The 19,705-nt window shown below is 44.0% G+C and overlaps 2 protein-coding genes across 2 annotated transcripts in view; one reads left to right on the top strand and one right to left on the bottom strand.

The window, feature by feature from the left end:
- The first annotated feature begins 1,100 nt into the window (after positions 1-1,100).
- Positions 1,101-19,646, top strand: pkn3 (protein kinase N3). Its single transcript, XM_084035964.1, has 22 exons — positions 1,101-1,384; positions 4,672-4,948; positions 6,119-6,288; positions 8,130-8,253; positions 8,572-8,723; positions 8,831-9,044; positions 9,342-9,524; positions 10,802-10,911; positions 12,533-12,676; positions 13,139-13,214; positions 13,872-14,031; positions 14,386-14,473; positions 14,686-14,747; positions 14,854-14,920; positions 15,021-15,112; positions 15,396-15,572; positions 15,704-15,766; positions 15,850-15,926; positions 17,043-17,185; positions 18,211-18,318; positions 18,427-18,507; positions 18,967-19,646. Exons 1-22 carry the CDS (start codon positions 1,364-1,366, stop codon positions 19,165-19,167), a joined length of 2,790 nt encoding a protein of 929 aa, XP_083892090.1. The 5' UTR covers positions 1,101-1,363; the 3' UTR covers positions 19,168-19,646.
- Positions 11,571-19,705, bottom strand: part of slc25a25b (solute carrier family 25 member 25b) — a 51,706-nt gene continuing 43,571 nt past the window's right edge. The window contains exon 12 of the transcript XR_014598963.1: positions 11,571-11,770. The gene's annotated coding sequence lies outside the window, so the exon portion shown is untranslated. The remainder of the gene's footprint in view (positions 11,771-19,705) is intronic.

Raw genomic sequence — 19,705 nt, 5'->3', positions numbered from 1 at the left:
CTCAAGGAACTCTCTCATGGTTGCAGTGACTCACACTTTCTTAAAACACATCATTTGATTGCCTGTTATATACTGTCGTTGAGAGCCATACCCCTCACCCACTGTTCTAAACTGGCCCCTGGGTGCTAGCAGCCACTGCCAACACTGACCGCATTGCTGCCCCCAGTGCACTGTAATAACAGATTTGAGCATATATTGAACAATATATTTAACATTTAAGTTGACATAAGTACACTTTTGTAAAAAAAATAAAAAATAAATAGTGGATAATAAATAAATTCAGCTGCACGGTGGTGTAGTGGGTAGCACTGTCGCCTCACAGCAAGAGGGTCCCGGGTCCAGATTCCACGGTCGGCCCCGGGTTCCTTCTGTGTGGAGTTTGCATGTTCTCCCCGTGTAAGCGTGGGTTCTCTCCGGGTTCTCCGGCTTCCTCCCACAGTCCAAAGACATGCAGGATGGGGATAGGTTAATTGGTGACTCTAAATTGCCCGTAGGTGTGAATGTGAGAGTGAATGGTTGTTTGTCTCTACATGTCGGCCCTGTGATAGACTGGCGTCCTGTCCAGGGTGTACGCCTTCGCCCAATGACAGCTGGGATCGGCTCCAGCCCCCCCGTGACCCTGAATACAGGATCAGCGGTAGACGATGGATGCATGGAATAAATAAATTCAATAAATAATATATTTATAGAACGTGTACCACAGTGCAAATATTTTAAAGTGTCAAAAAAATCTTAAAGTACTTAAAGTAAGATGTTTGCTAATATAGTTTCATTTTGTTTCCTGATCCAGTACACTTTAGTTTTTTTCTTTGTTGGCATATTTGCAATATAGTATTGAAAAAAAATCGCGTTCCAGTTAATTGTAAAGTTACTTTATATGAAGTCATTAACAACAACAGCACATATTGAAATCAGTATGTCGTCTTTCCTTTGATCTGAAGGGGATCCGTAATAGTGGAACAACTATCAGTCGTATGAATCCCGGATGAGAGGAGACCACGTGAATGCATCATACAGTTACCTCGGCAGGTGCATTGAATAATCCAATGTGATTGGTGCTTGCATCGCCTCGTCATATCGGCTGCCAACCAACACAGCCGCCGTGGACTGACGTCAGTTTTCCCTCGAGCCCCAGTTAAAGTGAATTCAAACTTTTGCTCCGTTTAGTTTCCATTCCGAACAACGGCAGCTATTTAGCTAGCTACACCCGAGCGGAGCGCCGCGAGCAGCCGGAGACGTTGACGTTCACACACCGCTGCTAGCCTCGCTAAGCTAATGTTAGCAGAGCCGGTCCTCCTGGAGCCGTTTCACCCCTCTCTGGCCGAAGAAGAAGCCCGGCAGCCGGGACAGACGTCCAGCCGCCATGTCAGGTTTAACACTACAGGTAAATTAAATTCGCCACATGAAGTTTAATTATCATTAGGCGCCAACATTACGCCAATTATTATTAGGCGACGTTCAGGTATAAGGCTCGTTTCTGCTTTGCCACAACGGTACCGGACTTTCCGGTTCGTCCTGTTTCCCCGTAGTTCCTCTGTGTTGTTGTCCGAGACATCTCATTCACAGGAAAGTATCTACCTTTCTATAGAATCGCTATAGTGAGTTTATTATTTCAGCAAATTACCTCAAATGGTCGGTTTCAATAAAGTTAGTTTACAATTTTAATATTTTTTTTCCTTTTTGGTGAAAGAAAATGCATTGCTGGGGAGAATATTAACCTATAATTTGAATTTTGTTAAAATAAGTAATTTGATCATTTTAAAAATGACAAAAAAAATACATAATAAAAGTGTATTCCCATGGGGCCATCCTTATCGAAGTGAATTCATTTAGGACTGCGTGTCATTCATTGGTCTTTTAATCAGCAACCTCCTGAGAAGTCAAGGCAAACTGAAGTGTCTTAAACCTGCATGCTCTCTGCTCGCCATCAGGGGGCGACTCAATTCAGTTTTATTTATAGTGTCATATCACACTGTTATCTTGCTTTCCACATAGAGCAGGACTAGAACAGGGTCTATTCATTTTAGAGTCCCAACAGGAGCAGGTAGTTACAGCACCACCTAGTGAAGGGAAAACACTGTCTGAACACACTTTAGGCAGAAATCCGGAGCAGACCAGGATCTTGGGTTTGTCTAGATTTGGGGTTGGCAGAAATAGCATACCTGCCAACATGGGGCTGTGGGAAAGATGGAGATTTAGAGTATCTGCAAATGGCCCACCCTCGATGCCCCGGCCCCCAAATAACCCTACACCACAGATTAATTGAATAAATACAAACGTGTGAATGTTGAATTAGTTTAAAATGAGTGCGTGTGCACAATAGCATTTTTATATGAAAGTACCGATCCGGTTCCGCTCCGGTACCGCTCACACCACGAGTCTGAAGCCCCAACCCCGACCTAGAATCCTGCTGTGTCCGACACACTCATCAACAGTACTTCAGTCATAAATCGGATCGATAGCGGGTGAGAATGGAGTGCTCACACTGGCAAACAATCCAGACTTTAGGCTCAGTTGTGCTGGGAACGGTCCGGTTGGTGTAGTGTGTGTACGCCCTAATGTGATCTCACATCCTGACCTGTGTGAACACCAACAGCCGTCCCAAGATGTCAAAAGGGTCCATCAATCAGAAAAACCTCCAAAATGTTCATCAATTAAACAAGACATTCTCACTTCCCACTAGTGTATCTGTCAATGCAAATCTACTTTTGGTTTCATCTGTCTCTGTTTCTGCTTCCACCCCGATACTATCCCGATCAATGGAATTTCTGTGTGACGTAAATACTATTTAAAGATTCCTTTTTAAAAAACGAGCTGAACTGGCATTTCAAGATTATCTACCTTCCGTATGGTGACATATTTCTCAGTGAAATAGGATAGGAGGCGGGACATATCATTGGAGAAAAGATTGGCTCGGTATTATGGTATACCACAGTATTTCTAAATGTTTTGTCTTGTAAATGCCTTTTATTGTATTTTCTGCTGCCTGCTGTGTGTGTTTGAGAGACAGAGAGAGAGAGAAGGAGGGAGGCAATATTGAATAACAATATTGATGCAAAAAGGCATTGATTTTTTTACTTTGCATATATCTTTTAAATAATATGAACAGGGATACGATCTCAAAGGGTTAAAAACGCATTTTTCAACTCAGCTCAACTTGATATAGTTTTGATCAGAACCTGTTCCTACGTGATATTTGGGATGTAATGGTGCAGGTCAATCCTTTTGAAAGCAGTTCAAAGTTCCGACACGGCACCTGACTTCCAGACGCTGAGAGTTTTAATCCACTAGGTGGAGGCATTGCATTGGTGATCCATCTGTCATCTCAGTATGGTTTAACTGGTCTTCCTGAACTATTATGTTCCTTAGCAGTCTCTTCCTAAAGGTTTTCCATCTAAATGTTTCTAGTGCAGATTAGTGTTGAACTCTATTGATCCGTCTTGGTGCTGGCCTTCGTGATGGTTAGGGGTGTGAATCTTTGGCTTCACTTCGATTAACGATACAGTATTTGGCGATTCGATTCAAGGACATTTTTTATTATTTTTTTTGGAACGATTTGATTCGGTAACTTGTAACCAAAATTCTATATCATGAAATAAACATGCAATAATGCGAGTGAGACTATCTGTATTCTTAAAGGTGAAAAAATAAACAGACCACAGAATTACTTATTTAACATATTTATTCTATAAAAAAGTAGTCCTGCATAATATTTTATGCTGAATACAAAAATGTAAAGCTCAGTTATTTTTAAAATGTTTCAATAGAATACATGCTGGCAGGGGAGAGTATTAAAACATTAATCATAATTAAGAATCACGATTAATACGGTTAAACACATTTATATCCATTATTGGTGAACCAAAACAATTCATTCATCTATTTATATTAGCAGATTGATTTAGTTGAATCTACAGGACTGACAATCGATTAATCGATGCATCGTTACACCTCTAGTGATGGTGCAACTGCCTGCATGCTCTTTATATTCCTTGTTTTTTTATTAATCTACAATCTGTGGAGTTGATGGTTCTTTTATTGCAAACTACGGTACTTGAATTTCTGTTCCCAAAGCAACAAATGTACCATACCTGTTCTAATGTAAAGTTTGTGTTCAAGAAAAACAACCGATTCTGAGACATAGGTGAGAAAGGTTGGCCCTTTTCTCACAATATAGACAGATGGTCGAATGTTGTAATAATATGCAATATAATAAGTCATTAGGCGTGGTATGATATAAACTATCATTACAATAGGCGTAAAACTTAAAATGGCACTAAAACACACTCACTTTACTTTTTGTATAGAAACAAATATTTGAATCTTGTCACAGATAAGACACGTGCATGTGTGAGACAATCGATGTTAAATAAGATGATCATAAACCATAATGTCTCCTTAAATAAATAAATAAATCAAGGATAAATGTAATCAAAATGTGTTTTTGTATCCATGTATTTTTAACGTCTCCACCTGGAGAGCTTGTTTAATTCACTCGTGACAATAATAAGGATTATCCTGATAACAGAATTTCACTCTGATCACCTCACTGTGAAAGGGCTGAATTAAAATCCTATACCGTCCCATTCATAAGGGATACACACATTCTAACGATAACGACCACAGCGATCAGACATTGAAGCAGTTTGTTAGTAACGGTGTGTCCTCCAGAGTGTCCACCTGAAGGGTCTGGACCATGGGGATATCCTGGACCCGGAGTTCCAGCAGCGTCTGGAAGACGCTCGTACTCTGCTCAGGCAGGAGATCCAGCGCGAGCTGAAGATCAAGGAGGCTGCTGAGAGACTCCGACGGGCCGTCACCAATCGGAAAAGCGCTGCCGATGTGGAGGGCCAACTGAAAGCCTCGAGCCGCAAGCTGGAGAAGTTGCACTGGGAACTGCAGGAGCTCAATGCCAGGTCTATGGCCACCGAGAAGGACCGAGACACAGGTAACCCAGATCACCTGAGCATCACTGTGGTCCATGATGGGGTTTTTAAAAAACAAATGGGCAGATTTCTATGAATTATATGGTGGATTTTCAAGTTCTTGTGAGGATAAACCTTTGCTTTTTGATTACTACTTGAACACTACTGTAGAAACATAATGTAGCCAAAATGTTCACTGAGCACATTTGTGCTCCACAGAGGATGAACCCTTTCTGTTTTGGTCACTCCAGGAGCATTCTTGTAGACATTGGTGGAGTTTATTACTGCATATTTCCCAAAGAAAGAAACATTATTTTCATCATGTTTCAAGGTGTTGGTCTCTAGAGGTGGCAAAGTTTGCTCTTCTGTGTTCAGTGTTGAATCAAATGCACACCAAACACACACACACGTGGGCTGGTTTACCACAGCTGGAGGAACCCAGACTAATCAACTATTTGGCTGTGATTTAATATCAATAACCAGATGAAAAGGATGCTTAAATAACTCCATAATGATGGTGATCAGTAAAAAGTCTGAAGTCATGCTTTGTTAGGTCTGTCTGAAGACCACAAGATAACAACTTTTAAAATGCTGGTTTTCTGAAGGGAGTCTGGTGCTAGGCTATGCTAACGTTGTAGCTACTCCATCAACACTCCAAATAAGGTCATCTAGACATAAATACAGCAGAGACCTTGTTGTTTGGACCACAGACAGTCTTTCTCCACATAGTCTGGTCTGGTCTCTGGACTAATGTGAGCTACTATCTAGACCTCTGGGGGACCACAGACAGTCTCTGGTTTCTCCACAGTCTGGTCTGGTCTCTGGACTAATGTGAGCTACTATCTAGACCTCTGGGGGACCACAGACAGTCTCTGGTTTCTCCACATTGTCTGGTCTGGTCTCTGGACTAATGTGAGCTACTATCGAGTGTCGGGAGAAGAATCTAATCACTCATAGGCAACACAGGTTCACACACATTTGTTGCTCGAGTTGAAATATTTCAAAATTAACTTTGCTTTTGGTGTGAACACAGCATGTGACTAGTATCTCAGTACACAGCAGTATGTGGAAGAAATAAAAAGGTACCACCACGAAAAGTCATAAAACCCTCTCAAATGAATCACCGCTAATAAGAGTGAATTGTTTGCCAAGCCTTGTGAACCCTAACCCAGCATGCGGTTATTCGTATGCAGGTTGCTTGGAGGAGGAAGACAACGTCCCAGCAGAGTCCTGTTGGTGGGTAGAGGACACATCACCCGTGGCCAGTCGAGTCCGAACCCTGAAGAAACAGCTGACCATGGAGACCAAAGTGAAACAGGGAGCTGAGAACATGATCCAGACGTACAACAACAGCTCAGTCAAGGTACAGGACATGCACAGAGAGCAGGCAGGCCACAGCAGGAGGAAGCTTCCCTTGAGCTGCATTCATTAAAATCCAGCACCTTCCCACATGTTTGTGAGGAGGCGTGGATGTGTTTATTTACTTCAGAATGTAACCGCTGTGAAACAATCAGAACTTGTTTTATTCTTCTACAAAAATCCATCCATCCATCCATCCATTTTCTACCGCTTATCCTGTATTTAGGGTCCCGGGGGGGCTGGAGCCGATCCCAGCTGTCATTGGGCGAAGGCAGGGTACACCCTGGACAGGACGCCAGTCTATCACAGGGCCGACATGTAGAGACAGACAACCATTCACGCTCAATTTAGAGCAATTTAGAGTCACCAATGAACCTATCCCCATCTTGCATGTCTTTGGACTGTGGGAGGAAGCCGGAGAACCCGGAGAGAACCCACGCTTACACGGGGAGAACATGCAAACTCGACACAGAAGGAACCCGGGCCGACCCGGGAATCAAACCCAGGACCCTCTTGCCGTGAGGCGAGAGTGCTACCCACTACACCACCGTGCAGCCCAACACAAAAATCAACGCAATAAAATAGGCAGTGACGGTAAAGGCAGGGAGTTAGAGGGAGTAGGCAGTCCGGAACAGGTGAGTTTTGAGTCTTGTTTTGAAGATGGGGAGAGAGTCACAGTTACGGAGGTCGTTAAGGGTGGGAGGGTGTTCCAGAGCTGAGGAGCAGAGTGGATGAAGGCCCTACCCCCCGTAGTGCTGAGGCGGGCAGGGGGCACAGAGAGGTGGGTGGAGGAGGAGGATCTGAGGGAACGGGTGGGGATGATGACGTGCAGGAGGTCATAGAGGTAGGGAGGGGCGAGGTTGTGAATGGCCATGAATGTGTACAGGAGGAGTTTGTAATTGATACGAAATTTTACAGGAAGCCAGTGGAGGTGCTGGAGGACAGGGGTGATGTGGTGGTATGTGGGGGTCTTTGTGATGATACAGGCGGCTGAGTTTTGGACCAGTTGGATTTTATGAAGAGTCTTTTGAGGGAGGCCGAAGAGGAGAGAATTGCAATAATCGAGACGGGAGGTGACGAGGCTGTGGACAAAGACAGCGGTGGAGTGGGGGGTGAGGGAGGGGCGGGGTCTGTTGATGTTGCGGAGATGGAAGTAGGCGGTGCGGGTGGTGATGTTGATGTGAGAGTGAAAGGAGAGTGTGCTGTCGAGGATGACACCCAGACTCTTTACCTGAGGGGAGGGGGAGACTGAGGAGCTGTCGATGGTGAGAGAGAAGCTGTTAACTTTAGAAAGGGTGGATTTAGTGCAGAGGAGGAGGATTTCAGTTTTACTGCAGGTTAATTTAAGGAACTTGAGGTGAACCAGGTTTTTAATTCGGAGAGACAAGAGGTGAGGGGATGGTAATGTGGAATTTGGTTTACAGGAAAGGTAGAGCTGGGTGTCATCCGCGTAGCAGTGAAACTGGATATTGAATTTACGGAGGATGTGACTGATGGGGAGGAGATAGATGATGAAGAGAAGGGGCCCCAGGACTGATCCCTGGGGCACACCTGCAGTGACTGGGGAGGGTTCTGAAGTGAAGGATTTGAGCTGTACCTTCTGTGTGGAGTTTGCATGTTCTGCCCGTGTTAGTGTGGGTTCTCTACGGGTTCTCCGTTCTTCCTCCCACAGTCCAAAGACATGCAGGACGGGGATAGGTTAACTAAGAATAAGAGTGTTTTCACACTTGGCCCGCATATGTGACCACTCCAAGAGAACTCAGACCCCTCTAGTCTTTCTCCTGCCATTGTTTCATCACGGGTCTGCATTGAACCATGTGCATTAAGCTCCCATACATGTTCCAGGACAGGAAGATGATGACTTCAGCCCACCAGATGTTACAGGACAGTCGCACTAAGATTGAGCTCCTGCGCATGCAGATTATCAAAGTGAGTCAGGCCAGAGACGGGGAGCAGGACGGCTCGCATGGTAAATCTCACCACACACACAGTACAGCTCTCGTCTTGGCTGGATCTATACTCAGATCACCTGGGAACTTTAAACTCATTCTTCCCTTTACTTACATTTTCAGATTGAGTCACCCTCATTACATTTCATAACAAGACAAATGCTAACTATATGAGAATGTCATAATGTATAGTTTAAATTGGCAAAGCTGCCACTTTTTAAAGTTAATAACTAGGAATAAATGGTTTCAGGAAAGAACCAGTGAAAGCACCAACTGGCTCAGATACAAAAGTGCTGAAGGGTGATGCTTCCTGTCTCTGTTCTTAAATCTGCTGTCAGGTCACGCTTTGGAGGCGACCAGTGCTCCGGAGCAGCGGATAGCTGAGCTTATCCACCACATGAAGATTGAATCCGCCGTAGCAGAAGGCGCCAAAAATGTGGTGAAGCAGCTGAGTGAGCGTAAAGTCCAGGACCGCCGCGTACTTGCAGAGGTGAGTTGAGAATGTTCTCTTTTCTTTAACCTTTTATTGACTTCTCTGAGACTTACAATAATAAGACTGAGCCAGGCTGTAGTGAATGTGTGTTGTGCATCTCCCAGGCCCAGGCACGAATGCATGAGTCATCTCAGAAGGTGGATTTGCTACGTCTCTCCCTGGAGAGACGTAACAGTGAGCTGCCTCAGGATCATCCCCAACATGCTGCCAGTGAGGAGGAACTATTGCTGCTATCCTCGCATCCCTATGGAGTACCAAAGAAGCAATCCAAGGCTCCCTCCTCTTCCTCCTCCTTCTTCAAACCAGCCAGTCTAACAGGTTGCTACCAATATATTCAAATATAAATTTAATTTCTCTGTTCGATAACTTCAGTGATGGAAAGTAAAACACCCACACTCTCTCGGGTTCCTCAAAGCCGCGATGCTTCTGTAAAAGGAGACGGCGTTGCGGCGTTATGGCGTTCAGTATGTATTCAACGGTGCACGCCTGAAGTTCCCACGTGACCTCGTTGTTTCGTGATTAAAAAAAAAACAACCCTCAAGCTTATTAATGTATTCCACTAAAATCATAATAGTGTTTTCTCCGGACTGACTTGGCTGAAATGCTCTTCCTCAGGGCGGTTGGAGGTCTGTTTGATGGGCTGCCAGGACCTGTTAGAGTCCGTCCCAGGCCGTGGTCGAGTGGCCAGCGTCTCGGCTGCTCCTGTAAACCTCTCGGAGGGAAAGTCTCTGAAGGTGAGAGCTGGCCTATCAGGACGCAGTACCAGTACCAAGTCAACCAAGGCTGATGACCTATCCTGTAAGTCAACACGCTACCAACATATAAGGAACTTAACATACATTTATATGAATTAACTTAGCAAATACATTATAATGACATTAATCTTCCATAACTCCGACACAATTATTAGAACAGGCAAGTCCAGACTTAGAAATGTGGCCGTTAACCCTTTCATTAAATTCTATTGATGGGAAAACTGAAAACAAGATAATGCAGTATTTATATCTCTAACCACAAATGGCAGGAATATGAAGTACAAAGATAAAATAAACTACTTCATACAGCCCCATAAAGATCCACCCATCAGTGATGGGATATACAACCATTGTCGTTTCACCGCAAAGTAGAGTTTGATGGGAAGGGTGACTGCCCCAAGTGATCTGCCACCATCACCAAGAACCTCCACCAGCGGTTTTGCGAGGATCTAACCTGGAGGATCCATCCTCCAGTGACCCTGAGGCTCATCACACAAGGCTGTATTCCTCAACAGCCTGGCATCAGCTGTACAAGCTGAAAGCGACCAACACCTTGAGATCAATCAAAAACATTCATCCAAGAAGGGCAGGGAAGGTCTGAACATCCACCAAACCAGAAACCCGACACCCTTAGCAGGGCCCCGGGACAGGTGTTGGTTGACATCAACCAGGAACTAGTTTTTTTCCTCCTGAGATCGCTCCCACCAACCTTAGACCAGACCTGGGACTTTGGTCCCCTTCACTGAAGACAACTTCCATCGTAGGGCTCACAGTCTCTTTATAAAAATCGTATGACTGTAAGAAGTTCTGTTACTTGAAATTGGCAGTAAAAGCAAAAAAAAAAAGGGATGCCAAGGATTTGTAGCCTGGTCCACCATCAGACTGCTGAGAGAAGCAGCTGCAAAAAGCAGCCAGTGGATATGGCTTCAGCACATAAAACCCCTCCATTACCCAGCCCAGGACCTCACTCTCAACTCCAGGGTAAAGCTTGGGATCAGGTGGGCACGGGTCTGATCACCCTGGGTTAGGGTTAGGTCTGGTGTTGAAAGGCCGAAACATTTGTTGTGATTGTAATGATATGCTGGTTATACAAAATGAGACGACAGACATGACTGGATATGTATTATTTTATACACATGTGTGTCTACAGACAGTTCTGTAATTTCCAGACTAGAGACACTTCAGCTCTGGGCTTTAAACACACTTAACATTAAACATTTAATCCTGTAAAGTTAACAATATCATTTTTTACTGGATGTGTTCAGAATATCTATGGTTTGTGTGCCTGTATCAGTGTGTATCTTTATGTTTGTGTCTCAGCGGAGATAAGTGCCGTGCTCAAGGTGGACAACCGGATCGTGGGACGCACACATTGGAGACAGCTGGGCAAAGAGGCCTGGGGCCAGAGCTTCAGCATTGAACTGGAACGGGTCAGTGGTCTTTTATTTCAGCAGGGGACTCACATTACAAGTGAGCCAGAACGGCCTTTTTCACATGGTTACTCCACTAACCTGCTTTCAGAATGACCTCACTGTCCCTTCATTGTCATACAGCAGTGTTACCATCAATTATTAAAGCGCAGTATTTCAGATGTTGGTCTAATCTCTTCAGGTACATGCGCCCCTAGAGGAGTCTGTTTTAGTTTTGAATGACACTTGCACTCTATTATACTGTATGCTATCAGCAATAGAGGATGTCTTGGGAGAATGTAAGAATTATTCTCTAAAAGGCTAATTTGACAGAATCTACCTTATTGTCATCAATGACTTTCCTGCTAGCTTAATACACTTACGCCTTATTTAGAATTGGGAGGTGACTTTAACCTAGTAATAAATGTATCTGTTGAGCCTGCTAGTTGTAAGGACCATCCCAGTCTAGTTCTGAGTCATCTCCATCAGCAGTTTCCTCCTCTTCATCAGTATATCAGTGTTTACTTCAGTAGGCTCCCTGTTTTGAGAGGAATGAGAAGTATTTCAACCCGAGCAAGACATTGGTGTGACAGTGTTGAGACTCTACTCCTGTTTCTATGTGGTCCCCCAGAGGTCTAGATAGTAGCTCACATTATTCCTAGTAGTTCACATTAGTCCAGAGACCAGACCAGACTATGTAGAGGACCAGAGACTGACTGTAGTCCAAACAACAAGGTCTCTGCTGTATTTATGTCTAGATGACCTTATTTGGAGTGTTGATGGAGCAGCTACAATGTTAGCATAGCCTAGCACCATCAACCAGACTCCATTCAGAAAACCAGCATTTTAAAAGTAGTTAGCTTGTGGTCTTCAGACAGACCTAAGCCACATAAACACTTCTGACCAATGTATTTGCAAAAATATTAGCAGTATTATATTTGCAAGAAAATGATCCATTCATCTACATAAAGTAAACAGCCTGGTGTTTTTCCAAATTTCCCACTGCGATGTGGAAAATACAATAGTTGCTATGACAACCACAACACCAGTGTATTTTGGTGTTTGACTAACCAGTCTTGCAAGCCCTCTGGGTTAAATAGAGTTTTACAAAAAGTCATGTAAATCTTCCCTCATGGTGAACATCTGTTCAAGAACAATGCCAACAAGCTCTGCCATCATGACTCCGAGGGACGAGATGGCAAAGTATGCCTTTGATGCTCTGCTCATGTAATCCCACTGCTAATCCTCTGACATTTGCTCTGTATCTGCTTTACCCATACACGCCCCGCGTCCCTGATTAAGACTTGATTTAGCGCTGAACATCCCAGCCCTCATTCTCTCTGTCTAACAGTGAGCCTTTAAGTCGCTGGTTTTACACATCAGACCAGTTTACTAGTCATGGGAAGTACTACACAGCCTGTTCCTAGATGTGTTTGAGTTGCAACGTCAACAAACATGTCCAGAACAGTAAGAGTATCTCATTTTTAATGTCAGTGAAGTGGTCTTACTGGAAGTTAAATCCCATCAACCATGAAGGATAAATCCTATCCACTCCACTAAATGTAATAATTCGGGCTTTTGAAAAAATGTATTAAAAGAGATAATAAGCACATAAGAATATTTGCTATGTGTATTGCTATAGTCCAGGGAGCTGGAAATCGCTGTGTACTGGAGAGACTGGCGAGCGCTCAGTGGGGTGAAGTTCCTGCGGCTGGAGGATTTCCTGGATAACCACCGACATGGCATGTGTCTCCAGCTGGAGCCTCAGGGCATCCTCTTCATCGAGGTTCTTCCTCTCTCTTCTCTTAAAACCTGCCAGCAGAATCATGCAATCGCTTGTGTTTGAGTGAGTGAGCGAGTGAGTGAGTGAGTGAGTGAGTGAGTGAGTGAGTGAGCGAGCATCACTGTGTATTGTGGGTGTCCACTTATGGCTGACTGCTCAAACTGTCATGTAAACATGAGTTTATGGTCTCAATCTCTATCTCAAATAGATCTGCTGTCATTTATCGTTGACGTTGTTTCCAAATAAATTCTAGTTTAGTTTCTTATATTCTTCCTACACCATAAGAATTCTAATCAGTGTCCTTATAATGTGTAATTTATTATTATTATTATTATTATTCTATTATTGGAGCAGAAGCAGGGAATCAATGTGCTTTGACCTTCTTTCCCTATGACACAGCCACCGATACCCATGGTGCATCAGTCCTATACATGACTCTTAATCAGCTCCTCTGTTCATTTCCAGGTGACGTTCATCAATCCTGTAATTGAGCGGCCCGCCAGACTCCAGAGACAGAGGAGAATATTCCCGAAAGAAAAAGGTAGCAATATTTATTCATATTGTACTGCGTCAGTTATTCCTATATGTTGTTTGTTGTTCTCGGGACTCTTCTGTCAGTTTGAGTTTAGGTTACTGTTGACTTAATTAGATAAATCAAAAATGCATATTTTTCCTCCTACCTGAGGAGCCACAAGACAATATCAGGCTTTCCCCGAGTACAGTACAGAATGATGCCGCCGCTGCTTCAAAATATTATGTTGCAATTCCATGAGTGTGTGAGGGCTTTTACTTTGACACGACAGTGGAGACACATGGACGGGGCTCTAGAGTGTTTGGGCGACACGCAGCCGAGGAGAGACGGGTAGAGAGACAGGTAGATTTAACAAGCTAATGTTAAGTTGGATAGATTTTACAGCTTAAAAGAACATTAACCCTTCACATTATTCTCTACTCATATTCATGGACAACTAATTATATCTAATATGATGAGATAATGGTCCGGTTTGCTATGTTCACACTTATTTTTAGCCTTCATTTATGTATGAAACACATTAAATTAGAGCCCAGCGAATACCAATAATGTAAAGTAATTGCTTTATAATATGTGATTGAGCTGCTATGTTTATATTGCTAGTCTTTTAATTATATTCCTCTCTGTTTACCATCATTGTGTGTGCTTTGTCTGTTTTAATCACAGGGAAGGACTTCCTGCGTGCGGCCCAAATGAACATGAACTTTGCCACTTGGGGCCGTTTAATGATGAGCATCCTGCCTCCCTGCAGCTCCTTGGAGCCCATGAGTCCTCCATTAGCAGGCCCTAACAACGCCCTCCCATCCTCCAGCACTTCTCCAGCACCGTAAGACTCTTACTTCCTATGACCCTGAACGAGTTGTGAGCTATTAACTTCTATGCATTTCCACAGTGACTTTCCTCCCACTCATGATATCTGAGACGAGAGAGAATCCACTTCATTAAATTCACTCAGCAGTTCCAGCAGTTGATTAAATCCTTTTAAAGGCACACATTCTGTACACCACATTTCATGTGTGGTAGTTATTACATGTAAGTGGTTTTGAGACAGGAAGTTGATTTTGAGTGTTGTGGAGATGCTGCTCAAGTGTAGAATATCAAGGTGTATCACTGCAGGTAGCTAACAATACAATCACTTGCACAACCACAATAGAGTAATAGCCGTTCCTCTTGTTTCCAGAGAACCTGCTTTGAGTCTAAATGTGAGTGAAGAACAACCCGGCAGATCTCCACGTCGCACAAAAAAGAACACCAAAGACTCTCCACTGGTCAGTAAGACAGAGATGCCTGAACAGCCAGATCAATACCAGTGAAACATTCTGTAATATTCACATTCAGGTCATATCTAGAACAATCGTTTAGTTCCAATCCTAATGTTTCTGTTGCTCTCCAAATCAAGATTGTAGTTGTCTTCCCTTTTCATATTTCCTTGTTTGATTCAGTTGATGTGTCCGTTAACCTCTATTGTCTGAAAAACTAGTGTCCGAATGAAAACCAGAGCCCGAAGCCCAAACGACAGCCCTCAATGCATCCACCTCCACAGTAAGTCTCACAGAGTCGGAATTCAATTACATTTTTATTTATTTATATATATTCATTTATAAATGGAAACAACTAGTTCAGTTCCTTGCTTGTCCTCATGCAACAGGGATGGAAGACTTCAGATGGAAGACTTCAACATGATTTCGGTTCTGGGGAGAGGTCACTTTGGTAAGGTAGGCGTCTCCTCTAACCCGTTAGACCTGTAAAAGCGTCCGGAGTACGATGGAGACACGAAGGGTAATAAGTTTCTCCTGAACTGGTCACTGATCAAAGGTGCTGCTGGCAGAGAGGAAGAGTTCAGGCAAACTGTACGCCATCAAAGCCCTGAAGAAAGGAGACATCGTAACACGGGATGAAGTCGACAGGTAAGCATGCCCTCAAACAGTCATATTCCACTCGGATTCAGAATATCGCCGTAGTCCTGGTTTGATATGCCTCGTGTAAACACCATATTTTGTATTATTATTCTGACTGGCTCATTTTCAGATGAAGACATATGTGATATGTTGATTTTATTCTGGTTTTAGCAGCATTACTTGGACTGTCATCGCCCATTGTTTACCAGCTTTAACTGCAGCTGCTGCATATGTTCCCTTGTGTGTCTGTCTGTCTGTCTGTCTGTCTGTCTGTCCGTCCGTCCGTCTGTAGCCTCATGTGTGAGAAAAGGATCTTTGAAGTGATCAACAGATCCCAGCATCCTTTCTTGGTGAACCTGTACGGCTGCTTTCAGACTGCAGACCACGTGTGCTTTGTGATGGCCTACAGCCCCGGAGGAGACCTCATGACACACATTCACACCAGCATCTTCACTGTGAAACAGGCCCGGTCAGCACACGCGCACACACACACACACACACACACACACACACACACGCACACACACACCCACCACTGCACACATGCAGCTAACATACAGGCTGCATCTCTTATGTCCTTCACATCCTCTGTGCTTCCAGGTTTTACTCGTCGTGTGTGCTGCTCGGCCTGCAGTTTCTACACCAAAACAACATAGTTTACAGGTGAGTCCCTCAAGCTGCTCTCAGAACAGTATTACTTCATAGCTCGTGCATGTTGGCAGCATGTTGGTTTGTGTGTCTGTCAGGGATCTGAAGCTGGATAATCTGCTCATGGATGCAGATGGTTTTGTCAGGATAGCAGACTTCGGCTTGTGCAAAGAAGGTAAGATCTTTATCCAAACTCTGCCCTCGGCAGGGTGTGGTCGTTCAGCAGCGAAGCCACCAGGATATCTTTGTTACTTGTGTGAATGAAAAAACCTCGTAGCCTAACTAGCAGACCACTATGTTCCTATAAATGACTCCAGCCCATTTCTCTACTAGATGTCAAATAGTTTATGATGGAAACATGAAAGAAAGAGCAGCTATTAGTTCATTGTTAACCAACGAACATAAATTAATTTGACATTCTCATTCTACCATTAACCAAACTCTATTTTAAAGCTGCTTTGATAAAAGGCTGTTTTTTAAATGGAGTCTAGTGCAGCGTTCACTCCACAGGAAACACACCGGGGCTCCATGACATCACTTCCTGTAAAGTTCCCATTGAACAGTGAGGATGTGCTTTAACTGAATGTTCTCTGGTCTAGTTGAGACAGAAACACATGTTAGCGTGTCGTTAGCATGTTAGCTTCACTTCTGTCTGTAGAGAATGAATGGAGAGGAAACACGTTAGCATGTTAGCTTCACTTTTGTCTGTAGAGAATGAATGGAGAGGAAACACACGTTAGCATGTTAGCTTCACTTCTCCTGTCCCTAGAGAATGGAGAGGAAACACACGTTAGCATGTTAGCTTCACTTCTCCTATCTGTAGAGAATGAATGGAGAGGAAACACACGTTAGCATGTTAGCTTCACTTCTCCTATCTGTAGAGAATGAATGGAGAGGAAACACACGTTAGCATGTTAGCTTCACTTCTCCTGTCCCTAGAGAATGAATGGAGAGGAAACACACGTTAGCATGTTAGCTTCACTTCTCCTGTCTGTAGAGAATGAATGGAGAGGAAACACACGTTAGCATGTTAGCTTCACTTCTCCTGTCTGTAGAGAATGAATGGAGAGGAAACACACGTTAGCATGTCGTTAGCTTCACTTCCTCCTCTTCTAAGGCAACGCAGTAACTACTGTAAAACACTTGGCTCCGTTTTCTTCCAAGTTTCTGATAGTTTCTGATAGTTTCCCACATTATTGATGCCCTGTTTGATGACACACTACTGCCTATAATACATGGCAATGAGCCCACAATGGTTTCCATTGCTCCAGTACAACTGTCCTGTGTGCAGGTATGGGCCACGGGGATCGCACCTCAACATTCTGCGGCACACCAGAGTTTCTGGCCCCAGAGGTGCTGACGGACAACAACTACACTCGCAGTGTGGACTGGTGGGGGCTGGGGGTCCTCCTCTATGAGATGCTGGTGGGGGAGGTTAGTATGAATAATCAAACTGGACAAGTCACATGTAAAGCTAAGAACCGCTCAGTTTGTGGGAATGAGATGAACTGAACCCCCCACTGATGTATCTGATATGATGGATCTGAATACAAAAAGCTGCTTGTTTCCACATCCAGTAGTTACAGTCTGTGTCTGTGGTGCGCTGGGGAGGCTGGTTTCATCAAAAACAACAATATCTTGACAATATATCACCACTATAACCACTGTTCTATGATAGACTACATTTACATTTTGCTTAGCTTGGTTTAATCCGGCCCTGTTGAAGAGCAATCCTGCTGGCAGACCTGATACAGACCACAACCAGCTCAGTTTCCCTCCAGATTTCTGTCCGTGGATAATCTCATTAGAAATCTGAACCGCATGAATAAGGAAGGAATCTCTTTGAGGTCAGCAACCTCTGGTTCTGAAAAGTGAAGCCCTGCTGAAGGTCCTTAAAGCTGCATTCTCTCTGCTGGCCACCAGGGGGCGACTCCTCTCATTGTTTATGGTCTCAAGCTCTAGTTTCAAGTCTTCTTCAATCCAGCATGATGTTCATTTAGAGTCCAACAGACTGGAAAGCAGGGGATGCTTTAGGGGACGGGGCTACCTGCTGATTGACAGGTCGCTACCATGCTACCAACGCAGTTAGCTACTAAGATGACTAATGAGATGATGAGAATCCAGATGGATCCAGATCCAGTAAGGGTTCCGCTCTGCTGCTTGTTTTCATCAGATCCACCCGTTGCTCCTCCACAGTCCAAATATGGTCACTTCCTTCACGGGTTGCAACAATCCAAGATGGCGGCGGCCAAAAGGCAGAACTCTGTATAGTCCACAAATCAATTGGGTTGTCACCATGACGACGTCCATTTCCTATAAACACACTTTGATCTGGACAGAAGGAACACAAATGGTTTCAACGTATTTGTGCACATGTGATTCTTGTTTCTGCTCCCAGATGTTCATCCAATGTGGTGGTTCTACCAGAGCAGTATTCAGGTCTCTCTGTTCTGTCTCAGTCTCCGTTCCCAGGTGATGATGAGGAGGAGGTGTTCGACAGCATTGTCAACGATGACGTACGCTACCCTCGCTTCCTGACTCCGGAGTCCGTGTCCCTCATTCAGAAGGTTGGCCTCCGATCATCTGAATCCTCCACAGGAGTTTTCTTGTGATGTGTCGCTCGCTGATCTGATGATCTGTGATGCTGATTGTGTCTCCGTGTCGCTGTGTTCCAGCTGCTGCAGAAGAACCCTGCGATGAGACTCGGAGGAGGAGAGGAAGATGCTCTGGAGATCAAAAGACACAGATTCTTTCAGGTTATTATGCTGCTGCCACACTGTCTCCTCTTCACCTCTTCATTCTGTTCTTCCATCTGATTCTTCTGCATTTCATTCACTTCTTTTTAGGAGTCCTCAAAAACTCAACAGGAGTGGAGGATCAACTTTTGGAAACGTTTTGTGCTGCAACATTGTTCTAGTTTGTTCTGTGAGACCATGTAAGAGAGTAGGAACAAATCATGGAACATGTAGCACTTTATTAACCTAGTAGTAATAATAATACATTTCAATTATATGCCACACTTTAAAATAGTCAACTAAACTAATAACACAAAAGAACCATGAGGTTCTACAGGGTGGAAACGGATAAAACAAATATTTATATTTCTTTGTCAGTGATGTGTGTGGAGTGTATGTAGGCTGGTAGAGATCTGCAGCCCAGAGAGGTGAACACAGGTGTGGTGTTGGCGTCTCCTCATGACCCTCCTCTGTTCACAGGGAATGGACTGGGCCGCTCTCCTCGCCAAGAAGACCGCGCCTCCCTTCCTGCCCGCCATCAGAGCGCTGAAGGACGTCAGCTACTTTGACGAGGAGTTCACTCGCCTCCAGCCCGTGCTCAGCCTCCCCCGGACGCCGTGCGTCCTCACGGCCGAGCAGCAGCTCATCTTCGCTGACTTTGACTTCTCTGTGATGAGTTGACCGAAGGGACGCCTAGCTGCTTCTCTCTACTCCTTTTATTTGACGCAAAGCTCTTCTGGATGAACAGAAGCTGAGGAACGATCACTCGGTCCTTTAGATCCTGGTTCAAGTGGGACGGCTCGCTGGCTCCGAGTTCATGACTCAGCATTTATCTTTTAACTGGTTTTCTGTGTGCACATTGATGTTGAACTGTTTGTCATCAACTGGAGGATGAAGGTCGTTTCCAGCCGTCTCAGCGTATTCGACTGTAACCTGAGTGATGTTGATGAAGACTCTGTTAGATTACAGAGCAGCAGTGAACCTTCTGCTGGTCACTAGAACGTTCTACGTACTGAAACTAGACAGCTTGTTCATTTTAATACTCTTAAGAAGACGATGCTTTTGTAGAACAGATATATATATGTGAAGTGTAAACTACATGACGGGAAGATGAATGAATGAATAAATATATATCTGCTTTAAATGAGCAGGAAACTCTTCATGAACATTTATTTATTGATGTAGTAAAAACATTGCATATAATTCAGAAATACACAAC

Source organism: Eutrigla gurnardus (genome assembly GCF_963514095.1).
Source record: "Eutrigla gurnardus genome assembly, chromosome: 19".
Classification (NCBI taxonomy): domain Eukaryota; kingdom Metazoa; phylum Chordata; class Actinopteri; order Perciformes; family Triglidae; genus Eutrigla; species Eutrigla gurnardus.
Note: the sequence above shows the minus strand (reverse complement) of the source record. Positions and strands in the feature narration are given on the sequence as shown.